Source organism: Eretmochelys imbricata, chromosome 3 (assembly GCF_965152235.1).
Source record: "Eretmochelys imbricata isolate rEreImb1 chromosome 3, rEreImb1.hap1, whole genome shotgun sequence".
Taxonomy (NCBI): Eukaryota; Metazoa; Chordata; order Testudines; family Cheloniidae; genus Eretmochelys; species Eretmochelys imbricata.
The window spans coordinates 150385261-150412441 of record NC_135574.1 but is presented as its reverse complement, the minus strand read 5'-3'; the positions used below and the strand labels follow the sequence as shown (position 1 = coordinate 150412441).

The window sequence follows — 27181 nt, the reverse complement described above, 5'->3', positions numbered from 1 at the left end:
GTTGTCTGGGACACCTGAAGCCAATTAGGGGCTGGTTGAAACTAGTTAAAAGCCTCCCAGTTAGTCAGTTGGGTGTGTGTGTCAGGAGCTGTAGGAGGAAGCTGCCCTGTTGGAGGAATTGAGCAGTACAAACCATTTCAGATGCAAGGAAGGAGGCCCTGAAGTAATGGCCCAGGGAAATGTGCACGTCCTATTTCCAAAAAGTCAGCTACCATAGCTCCTACTATTAGGGTCCCTGGGCTGGAGCCCAGAGTAGAGGGCGGGCCCTGGCTCCCCCCTTCCCTCCCTGATTAATCACTGAGACTGGGAGACAACAGAGGCTGTGCGAGGGAGGGTTGCGTCTCCTCACCTCCCTTGCTGGCTTATGATGAAAATGGCTCAGTAGGCTGTGACCCTTGCCTTTAGAGAGAGAAGGGCTACGTGGAGGGTCACAGTGAACCTCTGTGGCTAGTAAAATCCGCCAGGAAGCGTGGGACCCAAGGATACAAGGACAGAGCTTTGTCACAATATAAAACAAAGTTTGTATCTCTAGTTTAGATATTTCTTACTCTATGTAAAGAAATGTTGCTTATCCTACAATAACTATGTTTTTTCAAGATATATTGTCCCCACAGATTCCACTCTTGGTGTGTATGCACCCCATGAACATGAGAATGGATTGTTTGGAATGGCAGCTTCCTCTGGAGGTTCGCCCACACCCTAAGCACCCTCCTGCTTCCTGTAGTAGAGCGTGTAAAGGGCAGGGAAGGTCACAACCCACTCTTAGTTCATTTGTTAATTAGAATCCCTCGGAAGGAGAACTTAAATCAGCCAGGACAGAGAGCTGGACATAGAATCACAGAAATATAGTTCTGGAAGAGACCTTGAGAGGTCCTCAAATCCAGTCGCTGGCACTGAGGCAGGACCACGTACACCTAGAGCACCCGTGACAAGTGTTTATCTAACCTGTTCTTAAAAGCCTCCAACAATGGGTGTTCCAGAACCTCCCTTGAAAGCCTGTGTTTGCTTATTCTTATAATTGTAAAGTTTTCTAACACATAAACTAAATCTCCCTTGATGCAGAGTAAACCCATTATTTCTTGTTCTACCTTCAGTGGACATGAAGAATAACTGATCACTATCGTCTTTTATAACAGTACTCAACATATTTGAAGACTGTTATCAGGTCCCTCCTCAGCCTTCTTTTCTCAAGATTAAACAGGCCCAGTTTTTTTAACCTTTTCTCATAGGTAGGCTTGGCAGGCTTCAATTTAAATCAACAGATGTCGGTAAACTTCAATTTTAGCTGAAACACTGAAATGGATGAAAAAAACAGCCATAGGTAACAGAAGGCACAAGTGCAGCCTCCCCCCATACTTGTATTTGCAGGGATCAGGTGTCACTGGCCTTGTAGCAGCTCAGAGAGCCCTCTGCAGCATTGTTGTCAAGGGAAGGAGAGAGTGAGGTTGTGACAGCAGAGCTGCAGAGGGCTCCTTGGTCAGCCACAGGTCTGGTGACACTGGATACCTGCAGGAGCAAGATGAAATGGAAGGCTGAACAGTATTATAAGCACTGAGTATAACATATCTTATTTAAGCTAACCTCAGCCACACCTGGCACTACATTAAAGATCTTATCATGGACACATCTATGTTGTATGACCCTGGTAAGGAAGCTCTGTAGCCAGTCCATATCTGGTACAAAAGCTTGACCTGCAGTACTGTGTACAAGGTATACATGATATGCTATCAGAAGTAAAGTAGTGCAAGAGGAGAACAAGAGGAGAACAGAAACAGAAGGAACAAATCAACACAGATTGCAGACAGAAGGAAAGAAAAGCAACAGAGTTTGCATGATCTCATCAACATGCTACTCTTCAATGCCCCACAGAACTTCTGTTTTGACAAAACCTTCAGAATAGACAGACTGAAAGCAATATTTTGCAAGATTTCACATTGCAAACAAACTCCACAAGGAAACTGGACATATAGCGAGGTATGCTCTTTAATTTTTGCTATGGGGAAGCAGGCAGAGCATATCTTTAAATCATTCACCTTTACTGAAGACTGTGATAAAGATGACTATAAAAGAGTTTGGGCAATGTTTGACACATACTTTATACCGCCGAGAAATAAAGTTTATGAAAGAGCATGCTTTCACCAGAGAATTCAAGAACCAGGTAAAAATGTTGAATGTTTTATAAGAATTCTGTATGCACTGGCTGAAAACTGTCATTCTGTGAATGCAATACACGTAAATATCAGAGATAGGCTGATTATTGGGTTATCAGACAAAAGCCTTTCACAGCAGCTACAATTAAAAATAGGCCCTACACACAGAAAACAGAAAAGCAGTCTGAGCTAGTAAAACAGAAAACCAAGGGCAACTTCTCAAACTTGAAAAATCTGAAACTAACTTATATGATGGGACAAGGCCAGATGGCTATCGTAAAGTAATGGGAGAGAGATATATTAGCCACAGGCTAAACAAATCCCTGGTACCAGGACAAGCAAATGGCAGCTGCTCCAGGTTAATTAAGACACCTGGGGCCAATTAAGATCTTTCCAGAAGGCAGGGAGGACAGCTAGGCTGGTTGGGGCACCTGAAGCCAATCAGGTGGGTGCGCGTGTCAGGAGCTGTAGGAGAAAGTCACGCTGTTGGAGAGACTGAGCAGTACAAACCATATCAGGCATAAGGAAGGAGGCCCTGAGGTAAGGGTAAAGTGGATCTTGAGGAAGTGGGGGCTGCTGTGGGGAAGTGGTCCAGGGAATTGTATGCGTCCTGTTTCTAAAAAGTCAGCTACCATAGCTGATACTATTAGGGTCCCTGGGCTGGAGCCCGGAGTAGAGGGTGGGCCTGGGTTCCTCTTTTGCCCCCCAATTAATCACTGGTAGACAACAGAGACTGTGCAAGGGAGGAGAGCTTCTCCTCACCTCACCCCACCTTGTTGGCTTATGATGAAAATGGCTCAGTAGGCTATGACCCTTGCCTCTAGAGAGAGAAGGGCTACGTGGAGGGTCACAGTGAGACTCTGAGGCTTGTGAAATCCGCCAGGAAACGCGGGACCCACGGAGACAAGGACAGAGCTTTGTCACACTTAGAAGCTGTAGATGCTAAGAGTAATTACCAAAAGACTCCTGAGACTAAGAGGGGCAGATTTCAGGCAAACTGCAAAAAGCATTTTAGACTAATTACACAAGAAGTAGAAAATTTCACAGCTCAAGATGTGTGTCCAACTAAAGTAAAATATGGAAAACATGCATAGAATATATAATTTTTGCAGCTTATTACAATCAAGAACCATTGTTTCTGTAATCTATCACCCATGATGACACAGAACCTGTCTGGAGAGTGAACTGAAAAGACTATTTGACTTTAAAACTGACTCAGGAGCAGATGTGACCATCATCTCAGAAGGGACTTACAATCACTTTCAATGCCTCCCAGAGCTGAAATCATGACTCAGCCTTGACTAGCCCTGGAGATATTCTGAACTGCACAAGCCAGTTCATCACAGAAACAATTTACAAAGACAAAAAGCTATGTATTCAGAGCATATGTGATCAAAAGATCAAAGACCGACAACCTACCCAGCTGCATCATGGCAGCTATGATGGGCCTTGTGAGAAAGGTGGAAGAATTCAATGGAACATTTGGTGATAGTGAACTTTTGAAAGGAGACTCAGTACAAATAACCGTAAAAGGCAATGCTAAATCATACAGTGTACATACACCACAGGATTCTCATTACTTCATAAAGTGGAAACTGAGTTAAAGAGAATGGAATGGATTGGCATAACTGAGAAAATCTGAGCCAGCACCCTGGTGTGCCCCAATAGTACCAGTTACAGAGAAAAATGGAAAAATACAAATCTGTGTGGATCGTAAAAGACTAAATGAAAAAGTTGTGACTGAAAAATGCATCCTCCCAACACTGCATGACTTTCTTCTCAAAGTGAAAGGAGCTACAGTATTCTCCAAACAATCGGCTGTGGCATAGCTGGTGTACTGTTGCAATAACATGGATCTGTGTAGAAGGCAGTTGCATTTTGCTCTTGCACACTCGCACAAGCAGACAAACTATATGCATAGATTGAAAAGGAGTGTGTGGCAACTGTATAGGTATGTCAAAACTTCTACAGATGTCTGTGTGGATTGGATGCTTTTACACTGATAACAGACCATAAATCACTTACAACCTTCATCAATGGAAAAGACCTGGATCAAACACCTCTAAGATGCCAATGTCTACTGATAAAGTTAATGTAATTTAACCCAATTGCTAAATACATTCCTGGTGGAAAATGTGGTAGTAGCAAAAAGACTGTCACGGACCCCAGCATCACACTCAACTACCCGTGAACTTGAAAATGACATACAGGCCTATGTGGATGCATAAAGACCAGTGTCAGAAAATAGACTATACCAGTTACAATAAGCAACATTGACAGAAACAGTTTCAAGAAGTTCTAAGTTACATTAGGGGTGGGTGGCCTAAGTATCTAATGGAAATTAAGGAAGTAACAAGAGTACTTTGCAGTATGTGGACAAATGAGCCAAGTGGACTTGTGATGAAAGGTGACTGCATCTTATTTCCAAATGAAATGAGAGGAAAAATCCTAAACCTCATCCAAGAAGGACATCAAGGACTAACTAAATGCTGTGAACTGACTAACCAGTCAATGTAGTCACAAGGAATCAGCAGTGAAGGTGATGAGAAATTCTGTTTTCATGGATAGATGTATGTAGGAGCACTTTGCCATGGGTCCAAACAGAGAGCTGGTGAGACGGCACAAAACTAGTCCGGGATCCCAAGGTGGGGTGGGGTCTCGGATTTGAGGGTAAAGGTTTTGAGGGCCCTTAAGGAATCTTTTTGTTAATGGTTGGATAAATATGGAATGAACTTCTATCTTGGGATGGAATGCAGTAATGGCAGCCAGATGTACACAAACGGAGCTTGTGAACAGTCCTAATCTTTTAAGTTCTAGAATATAGTCTAGAATGAATGGTTCGTTGCTGGGACATGGTTGGTATCGCACCAAGTCCAGAATCTTTTCCATTTATGCAGATAAGTATAGCAAGTTGTAGCACGTCTTCTATTTAAAAGAATCTCCTTTACCTCTTCCAAACAGGTCAGCTCTGGATCTTGAAACCATGAAGGAGCCATGCCTTCAGGTGGAAAAGTTCTCAGTTCACATGGAGGATTTGGCCTGCATCCTGCGAGAGGAGGTGTGAAGTCAACTGCAGGGTGATTGGTGGACAGACCATCGTGTGCATGAGGTAAAGATACCATATCTGTCCTGGCCAGGATGGGGCTATGAGAATGACTCTGGCTTGTTCCATCTGTATCTTGTGAAGTACTATGAGCAGTAGGGAAAGGGTGGAAAGGTGTAGAGTAAGGGTGCAGCCCATGTATGAGGAAGCTGTCTCCCAGAGATCAGTGACCCAAATCCACTCTTGAGCAGAATTGTGAAGGCGAAGAGATCAACCGCTTGGGAATCCCCAGTGGTTGAATATGTATTGTACGGTTCTTGTGTCTAACTCCCACTCATGGACTTGTGAGGATCTCCTGCTTAATGAATCTGCCATGGTGTTCTGGTGTCCGAGTAGGTATGCTGCAGAGAGAGAGGAATGGAATACCCTTTGTTGACAATTTCCAGAACCCACTTGTCCATGGTGATTTGTCACCATGATGAGTATAAGTGGGTCAAGGAGTAGACAAATTGATGGGTTATTGGAGATGGTTGCAGCACCTGGATCAGGGGAAGGCATCTTGGGGCCTCAACCAAATTTTCAAAATTGTTGTTTGGAGCTGGATGGGGGGAGGGGCACAGTCCATTGCACTGGTGTGTGTCTCTGTGTGGGAGGAGGTCTCTGTCACCTGCATTGTGTCATATTACTACTGAGGGGTGAAATGTGGAGGTTGAGACCTTGGGGTATGTTGATATCTTCCTGTCTTCTCTGGTGCTGGTGCATGTATACCAAGTGAATGCAGCATTACTCTAGAATCTTTTAAAGAATGCAGGGACTCATCCATGCACTCAGCGAAGAGTTTAGATCCTTCAAAGGGCAGATCTTTCACAGTGGTCTGCACCTCTCTGGTGAAGCCATGAGGCTCATCTAATCATCAGAGTGGGCCACCACATCCGTGGTGTCCAGAGAGGCTTGCAGCGCCACGTGGACCAGAAGTTGTCCTTCCATCACCAGTGCCTGGAGCTGCTCTTTTTTGTCCTCTGGAAGGTGTTGGCTAAATTCCTGAAACTTGGAATAGTTGATGTGATTATATTTGGCTAGCAGTGCCTCATAATTAGCAATATAGAACTGGAGAGTTGCTGAGGAGTGTGCTTTGCGACCAAAGAAATCTAGCTTCTTCCAGTCCCTGTCGTAGGGATAGTCCTAGAATGGTGTTGTCGCCCCTTCTTTTGCACCACATTGACAATGAAGAAGTTTGGAGTAGGGTGGGAAAAGAGAAATTCCATGTCCTTAGTGGGGACATAGTGCTTCTTTTCTGCTGGCTTGCAGATGGGTGGTATTCATGTTGGCGTCTGCCAGATCACGGTGGCAGGGTCCAACAAGGTGTTGTTGATCGGGAGTGTGAATTTTGCCAATGTGCAAGCATGCAAGATGTTGAGAAACTTGTGCTGTTGCTCTCTGACTTCCTCCAGGGGGATCTGGAGGCAATCCACAATCCTGCAGAACAGTTCTTGGAACTGTTTAAAGTCATTTGCTGATGTTGGTGGTGGTGGCATGATGGCCTCATCAGGAGAAGTGGGCTGGTGGCATAAACTGTTCCTCTAGTAATTCTGGTTGAGGGCCAGGCAATCTAGAGACTGATGAGGATGGAGAGTGTCTCTGCTCGTGGGAGGTTGGGAAAGTGTGCCTTATACACGGCCCAAGGGTCCCAATAGGGCCAATGTGGGGGAAGTGGCATATGGGTTTGCATCCATGGGGGGTCCCTACCAGAAACCTGGTTCACTTCTGGTCTCTGGGAATGGGTATCAAGGATTAAAAGATTATTCTTTGTGTGGCTGCCCTTGATATGATGGTGGGGTACGAGGTGCAATGGAGTACTCCACCTCTTCCTCCTTGCTAGAAATGGTTGTGTGGTCCTTGGTGGTGAAGGACAACGGTGTTGTGTCTCCAGGGAAGAGGTATGAGCCATGGGGAGCTTGGCACAGAGAAGCAGTGACTCTGGAGTGTCAGGGACAATCTGGTTTCTTGGGTATAGAAACTTCTATGGTACCAGTAGGAGCATCATCAGTACCAGTGGTTGTGCAGAGATTGAGGACATTGCTGGTGCCAAGAAGAGCAAACAGTAGACGGTGCCGAGGGTTGCATTGGTGCTGAGGGCTTGGTTGGTGCTGAAGACCTGGCTGGTGCGGAGGGCTTGGCCACTGCAAACGGCTTGGTCAATGCTGATTATTTGGTCAGTGTCAAGGCACTCAAAGTCATTTCAGTTGAGGCAGTCAGTGCTGATTTGAAAATCTTTGAACTGTCCTTCTTGTTCCCAAGTGACAGTGTTACTATATGTGGTCCTGCACATTTAGGGCTCTTGGACCTCTCCCTAGCGCCAGTAGCAGAGATGCGTGGGTGGTCGTAAGAGCTAAGTCTCGCCCTGGAAGATATCAAGGCTACCAACCTCACAAGGGATGCCTTTCTTTGAGGTGGCTCCCTGATGGGTGAGTTCAGGGCCCCTTTCTTCTCATCTGGGCGGGAGAACATATATTTTCTGTTAGTGGTGTGCGGCATGTAGGGGTCAGCCAATGACTGTGCCAATGGTGACTACTGCGCAGGAGAGGTATTGAGACCAGGGTCTAAAGCTGGTCGCAGTGAACTCCGCATTCATAAAAATTTTAGTCTCAGTTCACGGTCCTTTCTGGACAGCGCTTTCAATTTGAGGCAGTGGGGGCACTTTTGTGATACATGCCCCTCACCCCACGCAACATACACACCATGAGTGACTGACTGTTGCTTATGGGGATGGCCTCACAACATGAGAAGTACCTCTTAAACCCGGGGGATCTCGGCATAGCCCCCTGAGAAGGGAGAACTTTTTGGAAGGGCATAGAAATAAGGAAACCTACACTAATCTAAAGAATAATGGAGAGGAAAGAGCAAAGGGAAAAAAATGAAAGGGGGAAAAAAGAAAAATAAGGGAAACAGCTAATAACTACGAAGTTATAATGGAAACACTACTATTACTAAAAGTACTATAGAGGTATGAAGGGCTCTTCTCAGGATTCCGTCCAAGACCAAGGGTGGTTGAAAAGGAACTGAGAGTGCTTGGACTGCACAGTGCTACATAGACACCGCTCATGGCGTCAGATGGGGAGGAGTGCATGTGCAGCCCAACAGGCATTGCTACCAAAGATCTCCGATCCCAGGCACAGGGACGCTACTGCACCTATAGCAGAGCACAAATTAGAACTTCCCCACCTCATGCTGTTAGACTGATTTTGGAAATCAGGTGGAGGTCCTGCAAGATGCTGGTGGGCATTTCGGCAGCAGTTTCTGAACTGCCAAAGGCATCTCTTGGAGGGGGATGCTGACATGCCAGCTGTGACACAGTTGAAACTGCTCTTGCCTGTTGTTTTAGCTGCAGATTCCCCCTACATAAACCAGTGCTTCTAGAGCAGGGTTACAAGCACAGACTTATGTGATCTCATTATCATCCAGACCTGGTACGACCAACAGTGGGTACAGAACTTTCACATTAAGAAGCAGACGTTCCTGGAGGTTTGTGATCAGCTTACATCAACCATCCTGCACCAAAACACTCACTTTCATGAGGGAGTCCATGCTGGTCCAGAAGCAGGTCACTATAGCCATCTAGAAGCTGGCTACCCCAGACTGCTACATATCTGTGGCTAACCAGTTTGAAGTTAGCAAATCAACTGTGGGGATTGTTATGGCAGAGGTTTGTGAGTTGATCAGGATTATGATATATCCAAAGGTGGGGAGCTTCACAAATGGTCCTGAAATAATTGCTGGCTTTGAGAGATTGGGCTTTCCAAACAGCTCCAGAGCCACTAATAGGACTATAGTTTGGCCTCTACAAGAACTGCATGAGTATATAAACCACAAAGGGTTCTACTCCATTGTTATGCAAGCCCTTGTCAACCACAGAGCAGAATCATGGACACTAACATGAGATGCACTTGCAAGGTGCTCTACAGATCAGGATTTTATGTTTAAAGACAAGCTAGGACATTATTTCCACTGAATGGCATTGTTATAAATGGGGTTACTGTCCCGACTGTTATTCTAAGGGACCCCACTTATCTCCTGTTGCCATAGCTTATGAAACTGTATCCTGATTTCAGAAGAGCTGGCAAAGAATGTTCAATTACACACTCAGTAGCTGTAGGATGGTGGTGAAATGTGCATTTGGCAGATTGAAATTCCATAGGTGCTGCCTTTAAAACCATTTGGATGCTAGTGTTGCCAGTGCAGTCTGCACAATGTCTGCAAGTACAAGGGGGAATCTTTTAATTTGAACTGGTACATGCAGCCAGTTAGAGCACCTCTCATGACTGGTGCTAGATCCATAAGCACAATAGAAATCAGGGATGTTTTGTGCTCCTACATATTGGATTTGCATGGTCCAATGCATGAGGGGGAATGAAATGGTATTTGAGGTTGTGCTGCGGATGGGTGTATGGCAGCTGTGGGATTTTTTTTCAGTATATTGGTATTACGTATTATGAATTTTGTAAACACTTTCATGAAATGTATGGAGATAAGTATTTTATGAACACTGGCAATGTATTGCAACTCAAAGTTTATGGATTGCTGTGATGAAGCTTCGTAAATTTTTATGATGAAATTTATTGAGACTGTACATGTGATGTCACTCATTACGATTTGTGCCACTTTTAAATTACACATAATAAAACTTGCTATTGTAGCCTTGTGTGCTTTATTTTATAGAGATATTTACATATCACTGTAAGAACCAGAAAGGCAGATTGACTACTAACAACACATACAAACAACAAGCAAACAGTGCCAAAACAGTGAAAGGTGCATGTTCTGAAATGACATGTCCAGCTATTCCTGGGTCTCCCCTGCCCCCTGGTCTCCTTGGCCTTTCTGGTGAGTTTTGCATGTGTGGATTGCAATTGGACTGGATGAATTCACAGGGTACATTTCTCTGTTCTATATGCTACTGTGTTCATTGCCTGTGACATGGTCCAGCACCCCCCGAATTGAGGAAAGGCCGCATAGTCTGCAGGACACAATAGCGTGGAAGGGGACTCAAGATGTGGGGCTGTAGCTGAAGGTGGCAATGGAGCATGCTGTACAGGGATTGCTTCCTGCAAAGTAATCAAGACAATCCAAAAATGTGTAATACAGTGTATAATAAACACAATGTAATGTGTAAATGTATATAAAAGGAAGAGGTTTTCTATGTAATGTTGGATGTGTGGCACATTTTACACCCACCCATGCTTGGGTCTGATCAACTGAGCATAGGTTTGCGATATGTCAAATAAAGGAACCTGAGTGATGAAATCTGGAGTCTGAGTTTTTTGGATCCTAGAGAACTGGATGAAGTGTTCTCCAAGAAGTGGACAAGATTTCTGGATAAGACTACTGAAAAAGGTCTCAGAAGGAATCCCAACAGTGAGGAACTAGTAAAAATGTTATAACTGCTTAACCTTTTCCTTTCTGTGGTGTTCATATTGAACCCTACGTGGTGTCAGAGAGAAGGGAGTACTAGTGAATGTCATAGGTTCTTCCCTGACCAGAAGCACACTAAAACCACGGCTTGTATTAATACTTCATAGGGCCATAAGCCATAAATCATTCACATCCATATATTAATAAAAACGAACATGGTGACAGAAACTTACCAGGCTCTTCCTCTGATGCCTGTTCTGAAGTTAGCTGCTTCCCAGCTGTAGCTGTCCCAGCAGCATAGCTTCACTGGTTATCAGCCTCAGCATCAGGGTCACTTCTTGCCCTTCCTCCAGTGACTAGCTCTTCTCCAGCAGTGTCTGTGACCAAGGGCAGGGGGGCTATAAGAGTGCCATCTCTGCTCAGCAGATTGTCATGCACCACTGTGAGCTCTGTGCTCACTACAGTTCCCAGAACCCAGCTGAATTCCTCATAAAAGAGGTAGGAAGACAGGGAGTTCTCAGAAGTGCCATTAGCATCCTTAACTTTGCAGCAGTCTACATTGAGATGCTTCATTCACTTTCTGCATTGTTCTGCTATCCAGTCGATCCTCAACATCTCCAGATACTTGGATATAGCTTTGAAGACATGATCCTTTCTTATGTTCTTACTGAAGTCAAATGTCTTGCTCAACTTGCACCAGAGGTTAACCAGAAACAAGCTGTGTCCCTCTGGCCACCTAGTAGCATGCTTCATGCAGGACTTAATCTTTGTGCTGGTCATAGCTAATATATGTCAGGGTTGACTATGTTTCCAATTGAGCAGTCCATGTGGAAATGAAGAGTTAAAGACCAAGCAGCTATATCTGAATCAAGAAATTGCTTCCAGTTCCTGGGAAGCAAATTGGAAGTTTTGGGCTGGAAGGGCTGGAAAGCACACCTAAGGGGATTATGGGATAGTGATGACAGACTCTCCAGACCCAAATCTGCCAACCCGGACTTGAGCTGCATCCATGCTGCAAAATGCCTGGGCTTTGACCCACATCACAGAAGGACTTGGTCTCTGACCAACCCCCCTAGCAGGGTCGAAGGGCCCAAGTCCAGAGGGGTTACTGGCCCAAGTCAGGCTGATTCAGGATGACCAGATAGCAAGTGTGAAAAATCGGGATACTTTTTTTTTTGGGGGGGGGGGGGGGCGGGGGGAGGGGGATAGTTGCCTATATAAGACAAGGCCCCTAATATTGGGACAGTCCCAATAATATCAGAACATCTGGTCATCCTAGACTGATTTCTTTGTGGATGGAAGGGTGGCTAGGGCTTAAACTTGGCCCGGGCTTAGTGTGCTGTGTAAACATACCCACAAATTTTGCCCCTACGTGCTTGCACTAATCTCTTGTACTCCTCCTTAGCAATCTGTCTGTTTCCACTTTTGGTAGGATGCCTTCTTGATTTTCAGGTCATTAAAGAGCTCCAGATAGACTCATATTGGCCTCTTACTATTCTCCCTCTCTTTCCTTCATATCAGGATATTATGCCTTTAATATTGTCTCTTTGAGAAACTGTCAGGACTCCTGAACTCCTTTTTCCCTAGATTTTCTTAACATGGACCAATGTTGGTAAGGCTGTAAGAAAATTCCTCAACTCTAAAATAGCCACCTCCTTGGTTATCCAATCTACCTTCTTAAATAAGAAGTAGTCCCAAATACATTCTAAAAACTTACTGGATATTTTGGGTCTTGCCGTATTATTTTTATTACAGATGCCTGGGTAGTTAAAGTCCCTTAAAACACAGGTCTCGTGTTTTGGACATTTCTGTTCTTTGTCCTACAAATGTCTCCTCCTCCTGATTTGCTGGTCAACAGTAGACCCCTACCATGACATCACCCTGTTTTCCCCCCTTTTATCTTCACGCAGATTTTTAACTGGTCTGCCTCCCACGCCCTTCAGGACCTAAGAACAAGTGTATATATTCTTGATGTATAATGCAATATCGCCTCTTTTTTTTGCTATCTGTCCATCCTGAACAAGCTATACTTCTCTATACCAATATTCAAGGCATGAGATTTAACCCACCAAGTCTCAGCAATACCAGTTAAGTCATAATTTAGCTTGTCTACCTATACTTCAAGTTCTCCATCTCTATTCCCCATAGTCCTTGCATCTGCATACAGACATCTAGTTGTTAACAGATTCCCCCAGTTTTCCCTCTTGCTGTTCCCATGACTATCATAATTTTCCATTCCCCCTCAAACATCTAGCCCTCTGTTAAGTTCTCCTTTTTATACCTACCTGTAGACTTTCATCATCTGCCCCTGTGAAGCTAGTTTAAAGCCCTCTTTACCAGGTTGGCTTGTCAGTGTGAGAAGAGGCTCTTCCCCTTCTTAGTCAAGAGGACCCCATCTCTTCCCAGCAGTCCTCCTTCCTGGAACAGCATCCCATAAGAATATGGCCATATTGAGTCAGACCAATGGTCCATCTAACCCAGTAACCTGTCTTCCAACAGTGGCCAATGCCAGATGCTTCAAAGGGAATGAACAAACCAGGCCGATGATCAAGTGATGATTCTTGTTCCTTGAACAGCATCCTGATGATCCAGGAATCCAAAGCCATAACATCAACCCCATCTGCACAGCCATGCATTCATCTCCAGGATGTGTCTCCCCCTGCCTAGGCCCATATCTTCAACCAGGATAATGGACAAGAACACCACCTGCACCCCTAACTCCTTCACTCTTGTTCCCAGACCCCTCTAGTCACTGCTGATCTGCTCACGGTCACACCTGGCAATATCACTAATACCCACATGGATGAGCAGCATGGGTAATGGTCAGAGGAGGGATAAGCCTCAGCAACCTCTCTATGATGTCTCTGATATGTGCTCAAGGCAGGCAGCACACTTACTGAAACATCAGTCAGGTTGGCAGATGGATGCCTCCATCCCCCTCAGAAGGGACTCCCCAACCACCACCACCTTACATCTCCTCTTGGGTGTGGTGTATTGCAATAGTGACAGTGAAGGAGAATTGTGTCTTCACTAATCTCTATTGGTGCCCAGATGGGTAGTACAGAATCCTCACTGCAGTCACAGTACTTGGTGTTGTCTTTGGGGCCAAAGTGCTTGGTAACGTGGCAGTCAGTGCCAAGATCATGGGGCCTCTTTCTGTGCTGGTGGCAGCATGGTCCTTATGTTTAGAGGAGCCAGTCGGTGCTGACTTTGGTTTGGATACTAAGAACTTGGTATGGGTATCAACCTTAAGACCTCTCAATGCCCAAGTCTTAGGAGAGGCTTTCTGTCCCTGTTCCCCGCAAGGGAGTCGTTACCGGCTCTGCTCATTAGAGTGATATTCCCTGTGGCTACACTCCAGTACCATCTCCAGTGTGGCTGATGCAGAAGACTTCCATGAGGCAGAACAGGAGCTCAGGATGGTATCACGGCTAATTGGAGTCCTGATCATGTGCAGCAGACCCAGTGTCAGTATTTTCTCTGAGGATCTTCCCAGTCAAAGGACACTTGCATCAAGCATTCCAGTAGGAACAGCCTCACCTTCACCCCTTGGCCTTCTGGGTCCTCCTTGAAAAGGACTTACAGATAGAACAGTGTGCCAGAACAAGTCCCTTGCCATGGCACACCAAGTATGGCCTCATTGACTGGGATGGCAGCATCACAAGACAGCCAGATCTTGAAGCCCAGTAACTTAGGATCTACCATTTGAGCTATACACAGGTGGGTAGCCCCCTGTTCAGTGGGAGTATGTGCATGGGGCATGGAGAGGTAGAAACCTCTCATAGAGGGAGGTATGTGCCAAGGAAAGACCCAGAACAGAGTAGAAAACCTACCTCTACTTCTAACTAAGATTACAAACAACAAACAAACAAAAACCAGTCAAACAGCAAAGAAAATCTAACTACTAAAACTTTAAACCTGAAAAACTTTCTAATTCCTCGCAAAGAAAGGAATGTGGATACTGTGGGTTTCATCTAGTAGCCAGAAGCAGTAAAAGGGAACTCAGCATGGTTTGCAGCCACTCTGCCTTTTATACCCTCTGCTGTAGGAAGCAGGATGGCAAATGGGCACAGGCACAGCTCCAACTGACACTTCTATTCAAAAAATTTGACCTTGCACACATGGGTCACATGTTCATCAAGAGTGAATCCATGTGGACAATCACTTGAAGATTAAGCATTATTTATACAGATACTCTAATTCCAAAGTTAAAATTGAAACACTAAAATCTCTTCTTGTATGCATTTGGTTTCTCATAATGGAAACATCTACCCAGCTGGCATGAATCACAAACATCGCCAGGTTGAAGATTATATTTCACACTAATGATTACTTTAGAGGCCGGATCAGGCATTCCACAGAGCGCCAAGGCAAACATTCCAAAAATACAAACACTAAAAAAAACACCATACACACTGCTAATGGCATACAGACAGGCCTGATTCAGGAAAGCATCCCTATTCAGGACAGCACCTAATCGTATGTTTGATGTGAAGTCAATGGGACTTAAACAAGTGCTTAAGTGCTGTCCTAAATTAGAATGGACGAAAGCATGTGTTTATGTGGTTTCCTGAATCAGGGACTATGAGTTTTGAAAATAACTGATCATTTATTTTTATTTTAAGAGAAAACAATGAGGAAGAGATTGTTTTAATTAGTAATACTTTTTTGAAAGGTTCCTCTCATCTGGTGGATTTAGGGATTCATGTACCAAGGAAATTTGCAAGCACTGCAGCTTGATGATGCTGCAATACCTGTTTCACCTGCAGTAAGCTGCCAACTGATAACGGTTAAGTAGATAGCTGATATGGACTTCAGGGGAAAGACCTTCAGCTGGTATCATAAAAGAGCTCCACTGAAGTCAACAGAGCAATGACAATATATAACAGCAGAGGATGTGCCCTCTGATATGTATCTTATGTTACCAATATCTTATATAAATAGAGATCTGTTCCTTGATATTTCTCATTTATAAAAATATTAGTAAGATGAGATAAATATCAGGGGACAGATCCTTAGGGTGTAAATTATCAAAGCTACATCCACTTCCACTACTAGTATCAGACAGATAGATATTAAAAGATTTGAAGCCATCCGACTGTAGACATAGCTGGCCTATGTTAACATATGTCCTCCTTGCTGTTTCTCTTTTCCTACTGTCCCCTCCTTTCTACTGGTTTGTTACACTCACTGTTGAGAAACTCTTGTTTCTAATTAGATTGTGACAAAGATAGCAAGTGCTTGTATAGCACTTAGTACAAATGGACTCCAGACACCTCCTTAATTCTATACCAGGGGATATAAATGTTAAATCAACTTACTTGTTCAATCTGTTTATACCATATCATAAGCACTTCCTCTAGTTGACGAACTGTATCAGAATTAGCAGCTGCTGCTGTCACTTCCTCAAAGGACTGAAGTTTAGAAAAGTCAATGTGATCCATCTTTTTTAACTCAACAGTTCCCTCTATGCTTACTCTAGCACCTAAAATAAAGTAATTAAAATACAGAACATACTCCAGCAGTTGTTTCTACCAAGGTGAACCACTTCACTTTGGGAATATAAGCCAATAATTAGTCTTGCAATATAATAGCCATTTTACTGGCTCACACACAAAAGACCATGCTTTTCTGAAATCTAATTAGACCCCTACATTAAAAATTTTATATCACTAAAACTGAAGTTTGTCAAGTATGTAATAAATACAAATATATTTGTTTTTTATACTTGAGGTTTTTATCTTTTTATTCTTCCTTGTAGAAGTAAAGAAATGTTTTCCCATGTTTATAACAACTCTACTGTTTTTAAAAAGTAATTTTTAAGCGGACTGATTGTTTACTCAATCTGATTCTTACCGTCTAAAAATGAAAGATATCTATTAATGGTTTCTATGAAACTCTGTTTTTCAATTGTTCCCTGTGTGGTTTGACTTAAAGCACCCCAATTACTTGTTGCAAGGATAGCTGGTAGAAAAATATTTGCTAGCACGTTCCTAGTACCACGTAAGAGTCCTTCCGTTGCATCCAGTACACAAAAGTATATGTCCTGTAAATGTAACAACAGAATGATTATTAGCAATGCAATCAATTATACTGAAAACATGACCACATTTTTAGAACATACAAATCTTCCATATAGATCCATTATATTTCTGAGTACAAAAAGAAATGTTTACTCACCCTGTGCATAAACTGTGGTTCTTTGAGATGTGTCCCCCTACGGGTGCTCCACTCTAGATTTACTATCGCTCCCTGCATCTTTGCTCAGAGATTTCTCTTAGCCATGCCTGTTCAGCCCATATATTCATGCTAGTCAGCCTCATTCCCCATGCTGTTGTTATACAGCACTGCGCAGTTCAACCACCCTCAGTTCCTCCTCAACCACGAAGAATCATAACAGATACCTCTGAAGCAGAGGGCGGGTATAGTGGAGCAACTGTAGGGACACACATGTTTAAGAACCACAGTTACTGCACAGACTGAGTAAAAAATGGTTACTAACCTTCTTGTAACCGTTGTTCTTCGAGATGTGCTGTTCATGTCCATTCCAACCAGGTGTGTGCACACACACATGCACAGTAGCCGGAAGATTTTTCCCCTAGCAGCATCCATGGGGTCGGCCTGGGCACCTGCTGGAGTTGTCCCTTCATGGCACCCAATAAAGGGCCCTCTCAACCCACCACCCCCTCAGTTCATTCTTTCCAGCAACTCCGAAAGAGGTGTAGGAGGGTGGGTATTGGAATGGACACGAACAACACATCTCGAAGAACAACAGTTACGAGAAGGCGAGTAACTGTTTTTTCTTCTTCAAGTGCTTGTTCATGTCAGTTCCAGTCAGATGACTCCCAAGCCCAAGTTCAGGAGGCGGGGTCGGAGTTGTCCACTGATTGGCGCACTGCTCGTCTGAACGCCACATCATTTCTGGCCTGCTGGGTAATCGCATAGTGTGTGGAGAAAGTATGAATGGAGGACCATGAATGGGAACCTGAGCCAGGAATGCTGTTGATGAAGCCTATGCCCTGGTGGAATGCACAGTGATTAGAGGTGCAGGAACCCCAGCCAGGTTGTAGCACTCACGAATACAGAACGTGTTCCATGACAAAATGCGTTGTGACGACACAGGCAGACCTTTCTTTCTATCCACCACTGCTATGACTAACTGGACCAATTTTCTGAATAGTTTCGTTCTCTCAATGTAGAAGGCTAGCACCTTACGGACATCCAGTGAGTGAAGTCTCTGCTCTCTGCCCCTGGAATGCAGCTCAGGGTAGAATACCGAGAGAAAGATGTCCTGGTTGATGTGAAACTGTGATACAACCTTTGGTAGGAAAGCAGGATGAGGTCTGAGGTGAACCTTGTCCTTATAGAACACGGTGTAAGGGGGCTCTAATGTGAGAGCCTTAAGTTCAGACATGCTCCTGGCCGAGGTTATCACTACCAGGAACGCGACCTTGTAAGAGAGGTAGAGCAGGGAGCATGACGCCCAGGGTTCAAAGGGTGGTCCCATGAGTCTAGAAAGGACCAGGTTGTGGTCCCAAGCCGGGACAGGCTGCCAGACATGAGGGTATAGCCTGTCGAGACCTTTTAGAAGTCGGCTGACTATCAGGTTAGCGAAGACAGAGCAGCCCTTCACGCCCAGGTGGAAGGCCAAGATGGCAGCCAAGTGAACCCTTATTGATGATATTGAAAGCCCTTGCTGCTTCAGATGGAGGAGGTAGTCCAGAATAAGCGGCACTGAGGCTAGCGTCAGGAACAAATGGCACTGTGCCGACCAGATTGAAAAGCTCTTCCACTTGGCAAGGTAGGTAGTTCTTGTAGAGGGTTTCCAGCTGCCAAGGAGGGACTTGTCTAACCTGGTCTGAACAGGAAAGCTCCACCGGGTTCAACCACAGAGCTTCTATTCTGTGAGGTGCAGCAACCCGAGGTTCAGATGTTGGAGACGACCATGATCCTGTGTCAGAAGCTCCAGGAAGAGCGGCAGGGTGACTGGAGCTTCCACGGATATGTCTAGGAGAGATGTGTACCAGTGCTGGCAGGGCCAGGCTGGAGCTATCAATATGACCTGAGCTTGTTCCCTCTGGATCTTGAGTACCTTGTGAATGAGCAGGATGCGTGGAAAGGAGTACAGGAGACTACTTCCCCATGAGAGGAGCACTGCATCTGCTGGAGCCCGGGCTCTGATTTTGGAAGGAGCAGAACTGCTGGCACTTCCTGTTGCGGTGCATGGCGAATAGGTCTATCTGGGGAAATCCCCTCCTCTGGAACAATGAATTTGTGATGTCCGAGTGAAGGGACCACTTGTGGCTGTGAAAGGACCTGCTGAGGTAGTCCACCAGCTTGTTCTGTACTCTGGGGAGGTACAACACTTGTAGGCATATTGAATGTTCTACACAGACTTTCCACAGCATGAGGTTTTCCTGGCATAGGGGAGAGGAGTGTGCCCCCACCCCATTTGTTGATATAGAGCATTGCCATGGTGTTGTCTGTCATAACTGATACACATTGTCCCGTTAAGTATGCCTAGAAAGTCTGGTAAGCCAGGTGCACCTCTCTCAGCTCTCTGATGTTGATGTGGAGAGCCAGATCTGCCTGAGACCAGAGACCCTTTGTCCTGCGGTCTCCCAGATGTGCTCCTCAGCCCAAGTCTGATGTGTCTGTCACTAGCAAAAGAGACGGCTGTGAACTGGCGAAGGGGACCCCGACCACACCTCCTCGGGGTCAAGCCACCACAGGACGGAGTCGAGGACCAGGCAAGGCAGGGTCACGATTCTGTCCAAGTTGTCCCAGGCTGGTCGATACAGCAATGCTAACAATGACTGGAGTGGTCAGAGCCTGAGTCTGGCATGCTGCACCACGTAGGTACAGGCAGCTATGTATCCCAGAAGCTTCAGGCAGCTTATTGCTGTGGTGGTGGGAAACTGTCTGAGACCTCGAATGATACCGGCCAGGGTCTGGAACTTCGCTTCCGGCAGGTATGCCCTGGCTTGGGTCGAGTCCAGTACTGCCCCATAAACTCTATCCTCTGAACGGGGGACAGAGTCAATTTTGCTTTGTTTAGAAGGAGACCCGGGTTGTCGAAGGTGGCCCTGATGAATTTGACTTGAGTTTCCACTTGGGTCCTGGAGTGGCCTTTGATCAGCCAGTCGTTGAGGTACGGAAACACCTATACCTGGTGCCTGCACAGAAACGCAGCAACAACTGCCATGCACTTGGTGAAGACTTGAAGTGCTGCTGACAGGCCGAACAGAAGGACTGTAAATTGGTAGTGGGTATTGTTCACCAAAACCTGAAGGACTTCCTGCGGGGCTAAGTGATTGCAATATGAAAGCAAGCATCCTTCAAGTCGAGGGCAGCATACCAGTCTGCTGGATCCAGTGAGGGGCTGATGGAGGCCAACAAGATCATGCAAAACTTGAGTTTCTTCACAAACTTGTTGAGTTCTCCCAGGTCCAGGATGGGCCTGAGGCTGCCTTTGTCTTTCGGTATTAGGAAATACTGGGAATAAAAATCCTTACACCTGTGCTCCAGAGGAACCTCCTCCACTACCCCTAGAGACAAGAGTGACTGCACCTCCTGGATAAGGAGTTGCTCTTGAGACGGGTCCCTGAAGAGGGACAGGGAAGGGGGGTGAAAGGGTGGGATATCCCAGAATTGGATGGAGTATCCCCTCTCTACCACGTGGAGCACCCAGCAGTCTGAGGTGACACAGGACCATGCATAGTAGAAAGGGGATAATCGGGATGAGAGGAAAGGCAAGGTGGATCCACTCTTTGGTGTGGTACACAGTCCTCGACCGTGCCTTCAGAAGGCTTGGTTGTCCCGAGCCCTGGCCAAAGGGTTGATGTGGCCTTCTCCTGCCGGTCCTGTTTCTCCTCTGGACCTGACCTGGCGGTTCTGGTGACCGAACCACTGAGAAGGCTGAGGACAGAAGTGTCTCTGCTGCGTTGATGGTGTATAGAGGCCCAGGACCTGAGGGTGGCTCTGGAGTCCTTTAGGCTGTTTAGCCTCTTGTCCATTTTCTCAAAAAAAAAAAAAGTGTTTCACGCTCAAAAGGCAGGTCTTGTATGGTCTGCTGGACCTCATAGAGGAGACCAGAAACCTGGAGCCATGAACCCTTTCTCATAGCTACTCCTGTGGCCATAACCCTGGTGGCAGCATCTGCCCTGTCAAGTGCAGCCTGCAGGGACGCCTTGGAGATCAGTCTCCCCTTCTCGACCAAAGCTGAAAATTCTGCACAGGAGTCCGAGGGGAGCAACTCCATGAATTTAGCCATCGCTGAGCAGGTATTGTAGGAGTACCTGCTGACGATGGCCTGCTGATTAGATATTCGGAGTTGTAGTCTCCCCGTTGAGTACACCTTTTGCCCGAATAGGTGTAGTTTTTTAGCATCCCTATTCTTGGGTGAAGGGCCCTGAAAACCTCGCCTCTTCCACTGGTTAGCAGCTTCCACCACCAGAGAGTGAGGATGGGGGTGTTCATAACTCCTGGAGGGCACAAAGTGCCAGTGTTCGTTATGCTTGGCAGTGGGTGGCAGCAAGGCTGGGGTCTGCCACAGCGTCTTAGTCATATCTGTAATTGTCCTTATAAATGGTAAGGTGATACAGGAAGGGCCAGAGGGGGCCAGGATGTCAACCACAGGGTGTGCATTATCTACCACTTCCTCCACCTTAATGCCCAGACCCTGCATGACCTGGCACCAGCAACTGCTGCAACACCTTGGAGTCTTCCAGAGCTGGGGCTATGGAAGTGCCCGCCAGTGCCTCATCTAGTGAAGAGGAGGAGGACGCCACCCACCAGAGGAGGTGGTTGCTCTCTACCATCCCCACCCGAGGGATCTCATGACCCGGGGGGACCTTGGTCGGTTGGCCCAGTCCCAGTGGCGTGAAGGGATCGGGTATTGGTGTTGACATTGGGTCTCATGCCTGTGCCTGTGTAGATGCCTGGTGTAGTATCTGCACTGGGGTCTTCATCAATGCCGTCGCAGCCAGCGTCGTTGGTGCCGAAGGCCCAGCCGGCACTGTGGCAGCAGTATGAGCCACTGACGCCTCTGGTGCCAAAGGTGTTGTCGAGGGCAGCATTGCTGTTAGTGCCGATGTCGGTGACAGTGCTGCCGCCAACAATGTTGACGCCTGAGGTAACTGCTCAGTCGCTGGTCATGGCGGAACGTTGCGGACACCACTGATGCAGCTCCCGAGCAGGATCCTTGGCTCCAACCCTGCCCTTGATAGAAAGCCCACAGAGTCCAAAAGGGCCACGGAGCCATGTTCTGCCATTCTGAGGGCCACTGCATCAGGCAGGATCCCCTCCAGTGCCTTGAGTTGGACCTTCTGCTCCTGCTATAGTCAGAGCAGTACGAGTCCAACTCCACTTCTGATGTTTCAGCATAGGAGGACCAGGGCGTTGCTGCACCTCTCGATACAGAGCATCGGGAGCCTGGGAACTGACTGCGCTCCCTGGATGGAGGCACTGGTGTCTGGGGGTGCACAGGTGATGGGGTTTGGCATGACATCATCGCTGGCTTTCCCTTTGACTGAATGGGGTGCCAGGATGGAGGCTGCAGTGCCAGCACATCCTCCTGCCTCGGGGATAAGAACGACGCCATGAGTCTCAGCAGGTCCTGTACTGCCTCAAAAGCCTCCGGGGTGTACAGGAGTGGCACGTGCTCCAAGGGGTTCGGCAAGTGCGATGGGCCCGGACTCGACTGCCTCACTTAGGCAGGAGTTGATGTAGCCCCCTCTGAGCCTCGGAACTGTGGCCCGACTGAGGTGCAACTGTTGGCTGGTCTGACTGAGAGGCATCTGACTCTATCTTCTTCTTCTGTGCCGGCAATTGGGACCAGTGTCAAAGGCTGGAGTGCCCCCGAGAGACTCCATGATGTCGCCGAGTCTCCTTGGCAGTGTCTTTCTTCAATGCCAGATCTCTTGAAGACAGTGCTGGAGTGATCCACACTAAAGAAGACGTACTGGGAGTGGGATCCCCGGCACTTAGGTCTCACTGAGGTTGTAGAACTGCCTCCCTGAGGATTTTAAGCCACTGCTTTAAGAGTTATTGGTCAGAATTCCCAACAGATCTTGCAGCGGTCTTTTTGGTGACCCTTGCCCAGACACTGTAAACAGGAGGTGTGGGGGTCACTCTTAGGCATGTGCTTCGTGCAGTCCTGGCAAGTCTTGAAGCCTGGGGATTGCGGCATGCCCCGGTGACAAATAAGCGGGCGAGAAAAGTGGGGTGGAACCCCTCATAACTGAAACTTTTAAGTGAACTAATTACGCTATACTAACTGTAGTGGGGTGGTCACCCGCTCCAGCCTTAAACGGCTTAAAGCAGCCCAGGAAAGGGCTGTGGCTGGGAGCAAGCAATTCCCAGGCTGATTGGGGGAATCAGGGCTTAGCTGGTCCTTATAAGAGGGCAGTGGGCCAGGAGCAGAGAGTCTCCTCTAGCAGTGGAGGGAGATGGGCCTGGCTGCTGGGGAGCTTGACAAGGTACCTGGAGTGGAGCAGGGCAGGGGAAGGCCAGAGGAGCTGGGAGGCTCCAGACTGGAAAAGCCCCAGGCTGTAGGCCTGGCAGATGGCCTAAGACAGGGTACTGGGGTTGCAACAGGGCAGCCCACGGGTAGGCAGAGGCAGCAGGTCCAAACCCCCCTTGCCTGTGATGATTGGCTTATATATTGCAGTCCACCCCAGTGAGTGGGGGCTCAACGGTGACTGGCAGTAGCCAAAGACTGAGGTGAGGTGGGGATAGTGGATGGGGGTTCCCCAGGGAGGGGAGACCCAGAGATCTGTGGGGGTACTGCCAGGGGGCAGCACCCTGGGTAAAAGGGGCACCGGGGTTCAGGAGGGACACTGGGGAAGTGGCAAGCAGGACACCAACCTGCAGAGGATGCTCCGGAGGCTGGAAGAGCTAATTCCCTGAGAGACCAGTAGGAGGCACCACAGGGGTGAGTCCCGCACCTTGACACCAACCAACTACAACTATCTACAGCGAAAACCAAAAGTACTGCTAAGCCATTTGCTGAAGCAAGAGCAAGGGGAAGTTCCAGCTACTGTCACTGGTGGTAAGAAGGTGTGACTCCAGGGGGCGCCCAGGCCAACCCCACGGATGCTGCTAGGGGAAAAATCATCCAGCTACTGTGCACGTGCACACACCTGACTGGAACTGACATGAACAAGCACTCAAAGAAGAACCATTTCTTCTTCAAGGAGTGTCCCTATAGGTGCTCCACATTAGGTGACTACCAAGCAGTTCACTAGTTTAAGGTGTGTGTGGTGGGGGGTGCTTCAGAGTTGAGTCTAGTACTAAAGAAAGCACAGCCGAGCTGAACACTCTATCAGAAGCAAAGTCTTGAGTTATTCAGTAGTGTTCAGAGAATGTATGTATACATGCCCTTACATATTTCAATAATGGGCATGTTTTTGAGAAATGCTGTAGAGGTGGAAATGGACCTCAGAGTAAATACATAGGTTCAAAGGTATTTGAATATTACAAGACCCATAGCAAGAATTAATGCAGATGGATATCCTCTTGGAAAGACTTTGATTAGAGATTACAGACACTTTTAATCTACCTGCAAGCAAGACAAACAATTTCAGGATCTTTCTATCCAGATAGAAGGCCAGGGCTCTTCTGATGTCAAGGGTGTACAACTGTGCTTCTTGATTATCGAGGGGAAGGTTAGGGTGGAAGGACGGCAGGTGAATGGGTTGGTTAATATGGAACTGGAAGAAATTTTAGGTATAAACATTTTGGATGGGATCACAGCGTGACCTTCTCCTTAAAAAATACTGTGAAAGGGGGGCATGCCTCTACTTAGCCATCACTTGGAGATCAGGAATGTCGTTTTCATTGATAAACAGAGCAGTGAGCAGGCAGCCATCTGTTCAAATTGTGGTCTTATGCGGCATTTAGGTACCAGATTAAGGTTCCAAACAATAGTAGGGCGCTTGACTGGCAGATCAAGATTCCTCAGGGAACTCGGAAATTTCTGTCATTGGGTGGGCAAAAATGGAATAACCCTCTATTGGAGAATGGAAAGCCCTGATGGCTGCTTGATGGATCTGACGGAGTTCAGCAAGAGTCCAGAACTTTTTAGTATTAGGATATAGTCCAGTATATCAGGCAGTGAAGAGGTCATCGGTGAAATATATCTGAGGTCACACCAAAAGAGAAATCTTGTCCATTTTTGGGAGTATGTGCAGCGAATAGACACTTTCCACCTGTGTAATAGTACTTTTTTTACTTCCTCTAATCAGGTGGTCTCTAATCCCATGAACCATCAACCAACCATGCTTTGAGACAAAACACTGCAAAACTGGAGTGAAGGATCTTCCTGCCTTCCTGGGAGAGGAGATGAGGAGCGGCATGAAGAGTGATCGCGGAGCAAACGGCCAATTATATTAAGTAAGGAATACATGTTTGTCTGGGCCAGGTCAGAACTATTAAGATGACTCTGACTTTGTCTCTTTTTATTTTGAGGAGAACATTGGCTATTAGAGGAGTCTGTAGGAATGCATACAGGAGATCCAACAACCAATGAAGGTGAATAGCATCCCTCAAGGATCAGTGACCCAGTCCGCCTCTCAAGCAAAACTGGGTACATTTCTTGCTTAACTCTGTGGTGAACAAATCTGAGGGGTGCTCCATTGATGGAATATATGGTGTAATAACCTAGGGTCTATTTCTCTATCATGGTCTTGGAAAAAGTGCCTGCTAAGTGTATCCACAGTCACATTTTGAACCTCCAGGAGATAGGCTGCTGTGGTGATGACCTGGATGCATATGCACCAATTTTAAAACTTGACATCCTTTGCGCAGACAGGGGGAGGGATCTTGCTCCTCCTTGCCAATTAATATAAAACATGCATAATATGTTGTCCATCATGATCTGTATGTGTTTGCCCCTGATTAGTGGTAAAGATTGGAGACAGGCGTATCTGACTGCTCTGAATTCCAGGACATTGATATGTATCGTGGTCTCTTGCGACATCCACTTGCTCAGGGCTGTGAAAGCATCTAGATGGACTCCCCACTCTAGCACAGAAGCATCTGTCATTATGATGACCACTGGGAGAGGATGTGAAAATGGGACTACTGCAATAGTCTTTCCAGCAGTTGAGGGATTGTTTTACTCAGGTGGGTATGGAAAAAAGCACATTTTAACTGTCTGTTTGGTGAATAAACAGCCTGAGCCTAAAAGCAGTTCTTGACTGGAGTTTGGGAACTGAGTTGCATTATACTGGCTATGTTGGAAAGGGCCACAAACCTGTGCAGAGGAAAATAGGCCCTTGCTGTTAATTAATTTAGATGAGCCCCTATGAATTCTAAGTTTTGTACAGGGGTCAAAGTGAATTTTTGAATGTTGAATTGTAGGGCCAATTTGAGGAAGAGATCTATGGCTTTGGAAGTTGCCTATGACGTTCAGGTAAGGGAATACTAAAATACATTTCCTGCAGTGCTGTGCTGCTACTACTGACATGACTTTCAAAAAGACCCTCAGGGCAGATGACAGGCCAAAGCGGAGCACCCGGTACTGAAAGTGGTCCTGACCGACAGTGAAACATAGGAATCATTTGTGGGATGGATGGATCACTATGTGGAAATATGTATCCCAAAGGTCGAGGGCTGAGAACCAATCCCCTTGCTCTAGTGATGGAATTAGTAGCCTCAAATCTAGGATGAGTCTCCAACTGCCATTCTTTGTTGGTACCAGAAAATACCCAGAATAAAATCCCTTTCATCTGTGTTGCATGAGAATTGGTTCTATAGCCCCCAAGCATAAGAGAGAATCTATTTCTTGATGAAGCAAGCTCTTGTGAGAGCAGTCCCTGAAGAGCGATGAGATAGGGGGTTTGTTGGTGGAAGCATAGTAAAGTAGATGGTATTCCCTGTGGAAATCTCCAAAACCCACTTCTCTGTAGTGATTAACTCCCCAGCCCACCTAAAGCAGTAAAGATGGTTATCAAACGGAAGAAGACAGGTGAATTGGTGCAGCTGGTAAGGAGAAGGATGGTAATTCAGGCTCTCAACTAGCCTGTCAAAATTGCTGCTTGAAAGTGGAAAGAGAGGTGGATGGTTTCCTTCTCTGGAATCTGTCCCTTTTGATGCGGTTCATATGGCATCTGGAAGCTCAGGAATTAAGCAATATGGGATCTCTGAGCCATATGGGACTTGCTGAGCTTCCTCTTGTAGGCGGGTGTTTTGATACCAAGCAAATGCCAGGTAGCTCTAGAGTCGTTTCACATTCACAATGTTTCAACTGTGCTGTCCACAAACAATTTAGACCTATCAAAAGGGAGATCCTCCACCATATTCTGGACTTCTTTTGGAAACCTGGAGAGCTGGAGCCAGGAAGCCCTTCTCATTACTGCCAATATAGCAATCAAACAGGCAGAAGTATCAGCGGCATCAAGGGAGGCTTGTAGAGATGTTCCGGCAAGTAGTTGTCCCTCCACAATGACTGTCTGGAATTGCTCTCTATGTTCTGCCCATAGGTGGTCAACAAAACAGTTCAGTTTGATGTAATTTACATTATTGTATTTTGCCATTAGTGCCTGGTAATTGGCAATTCTAAATTATAAGGAGGTTG

General features: G+C 46.3%; 1 protein-coding gene across 1 annotated transcript in view; it reads right to left on the bottom strand.

Annotated features, from left to right (window-relative positions):
• Nucleotides 1–27181, bottom strand: part of DNAH8 (dynein axonemal heavy chain 8) — a 591778-nt gene that overhangs the window by 544519 nt on the left and 20078 nt on the right. Inside the window, exons 5-6 of the mRNA XM_077812184.1 lie at nt 16459–16648; nt 15924–16087 (exon numbers count right to left, since the gene is read on the bottom strand). Of these exons, the coding sequence (XP_077668310.1) occupies nt 15924–16087; nt 16459–16648 (354 nt within the window). The remainder of the gene's footprint in view (nt 1–15923; nt 16088–16458; nt 16649–27181) is intronic.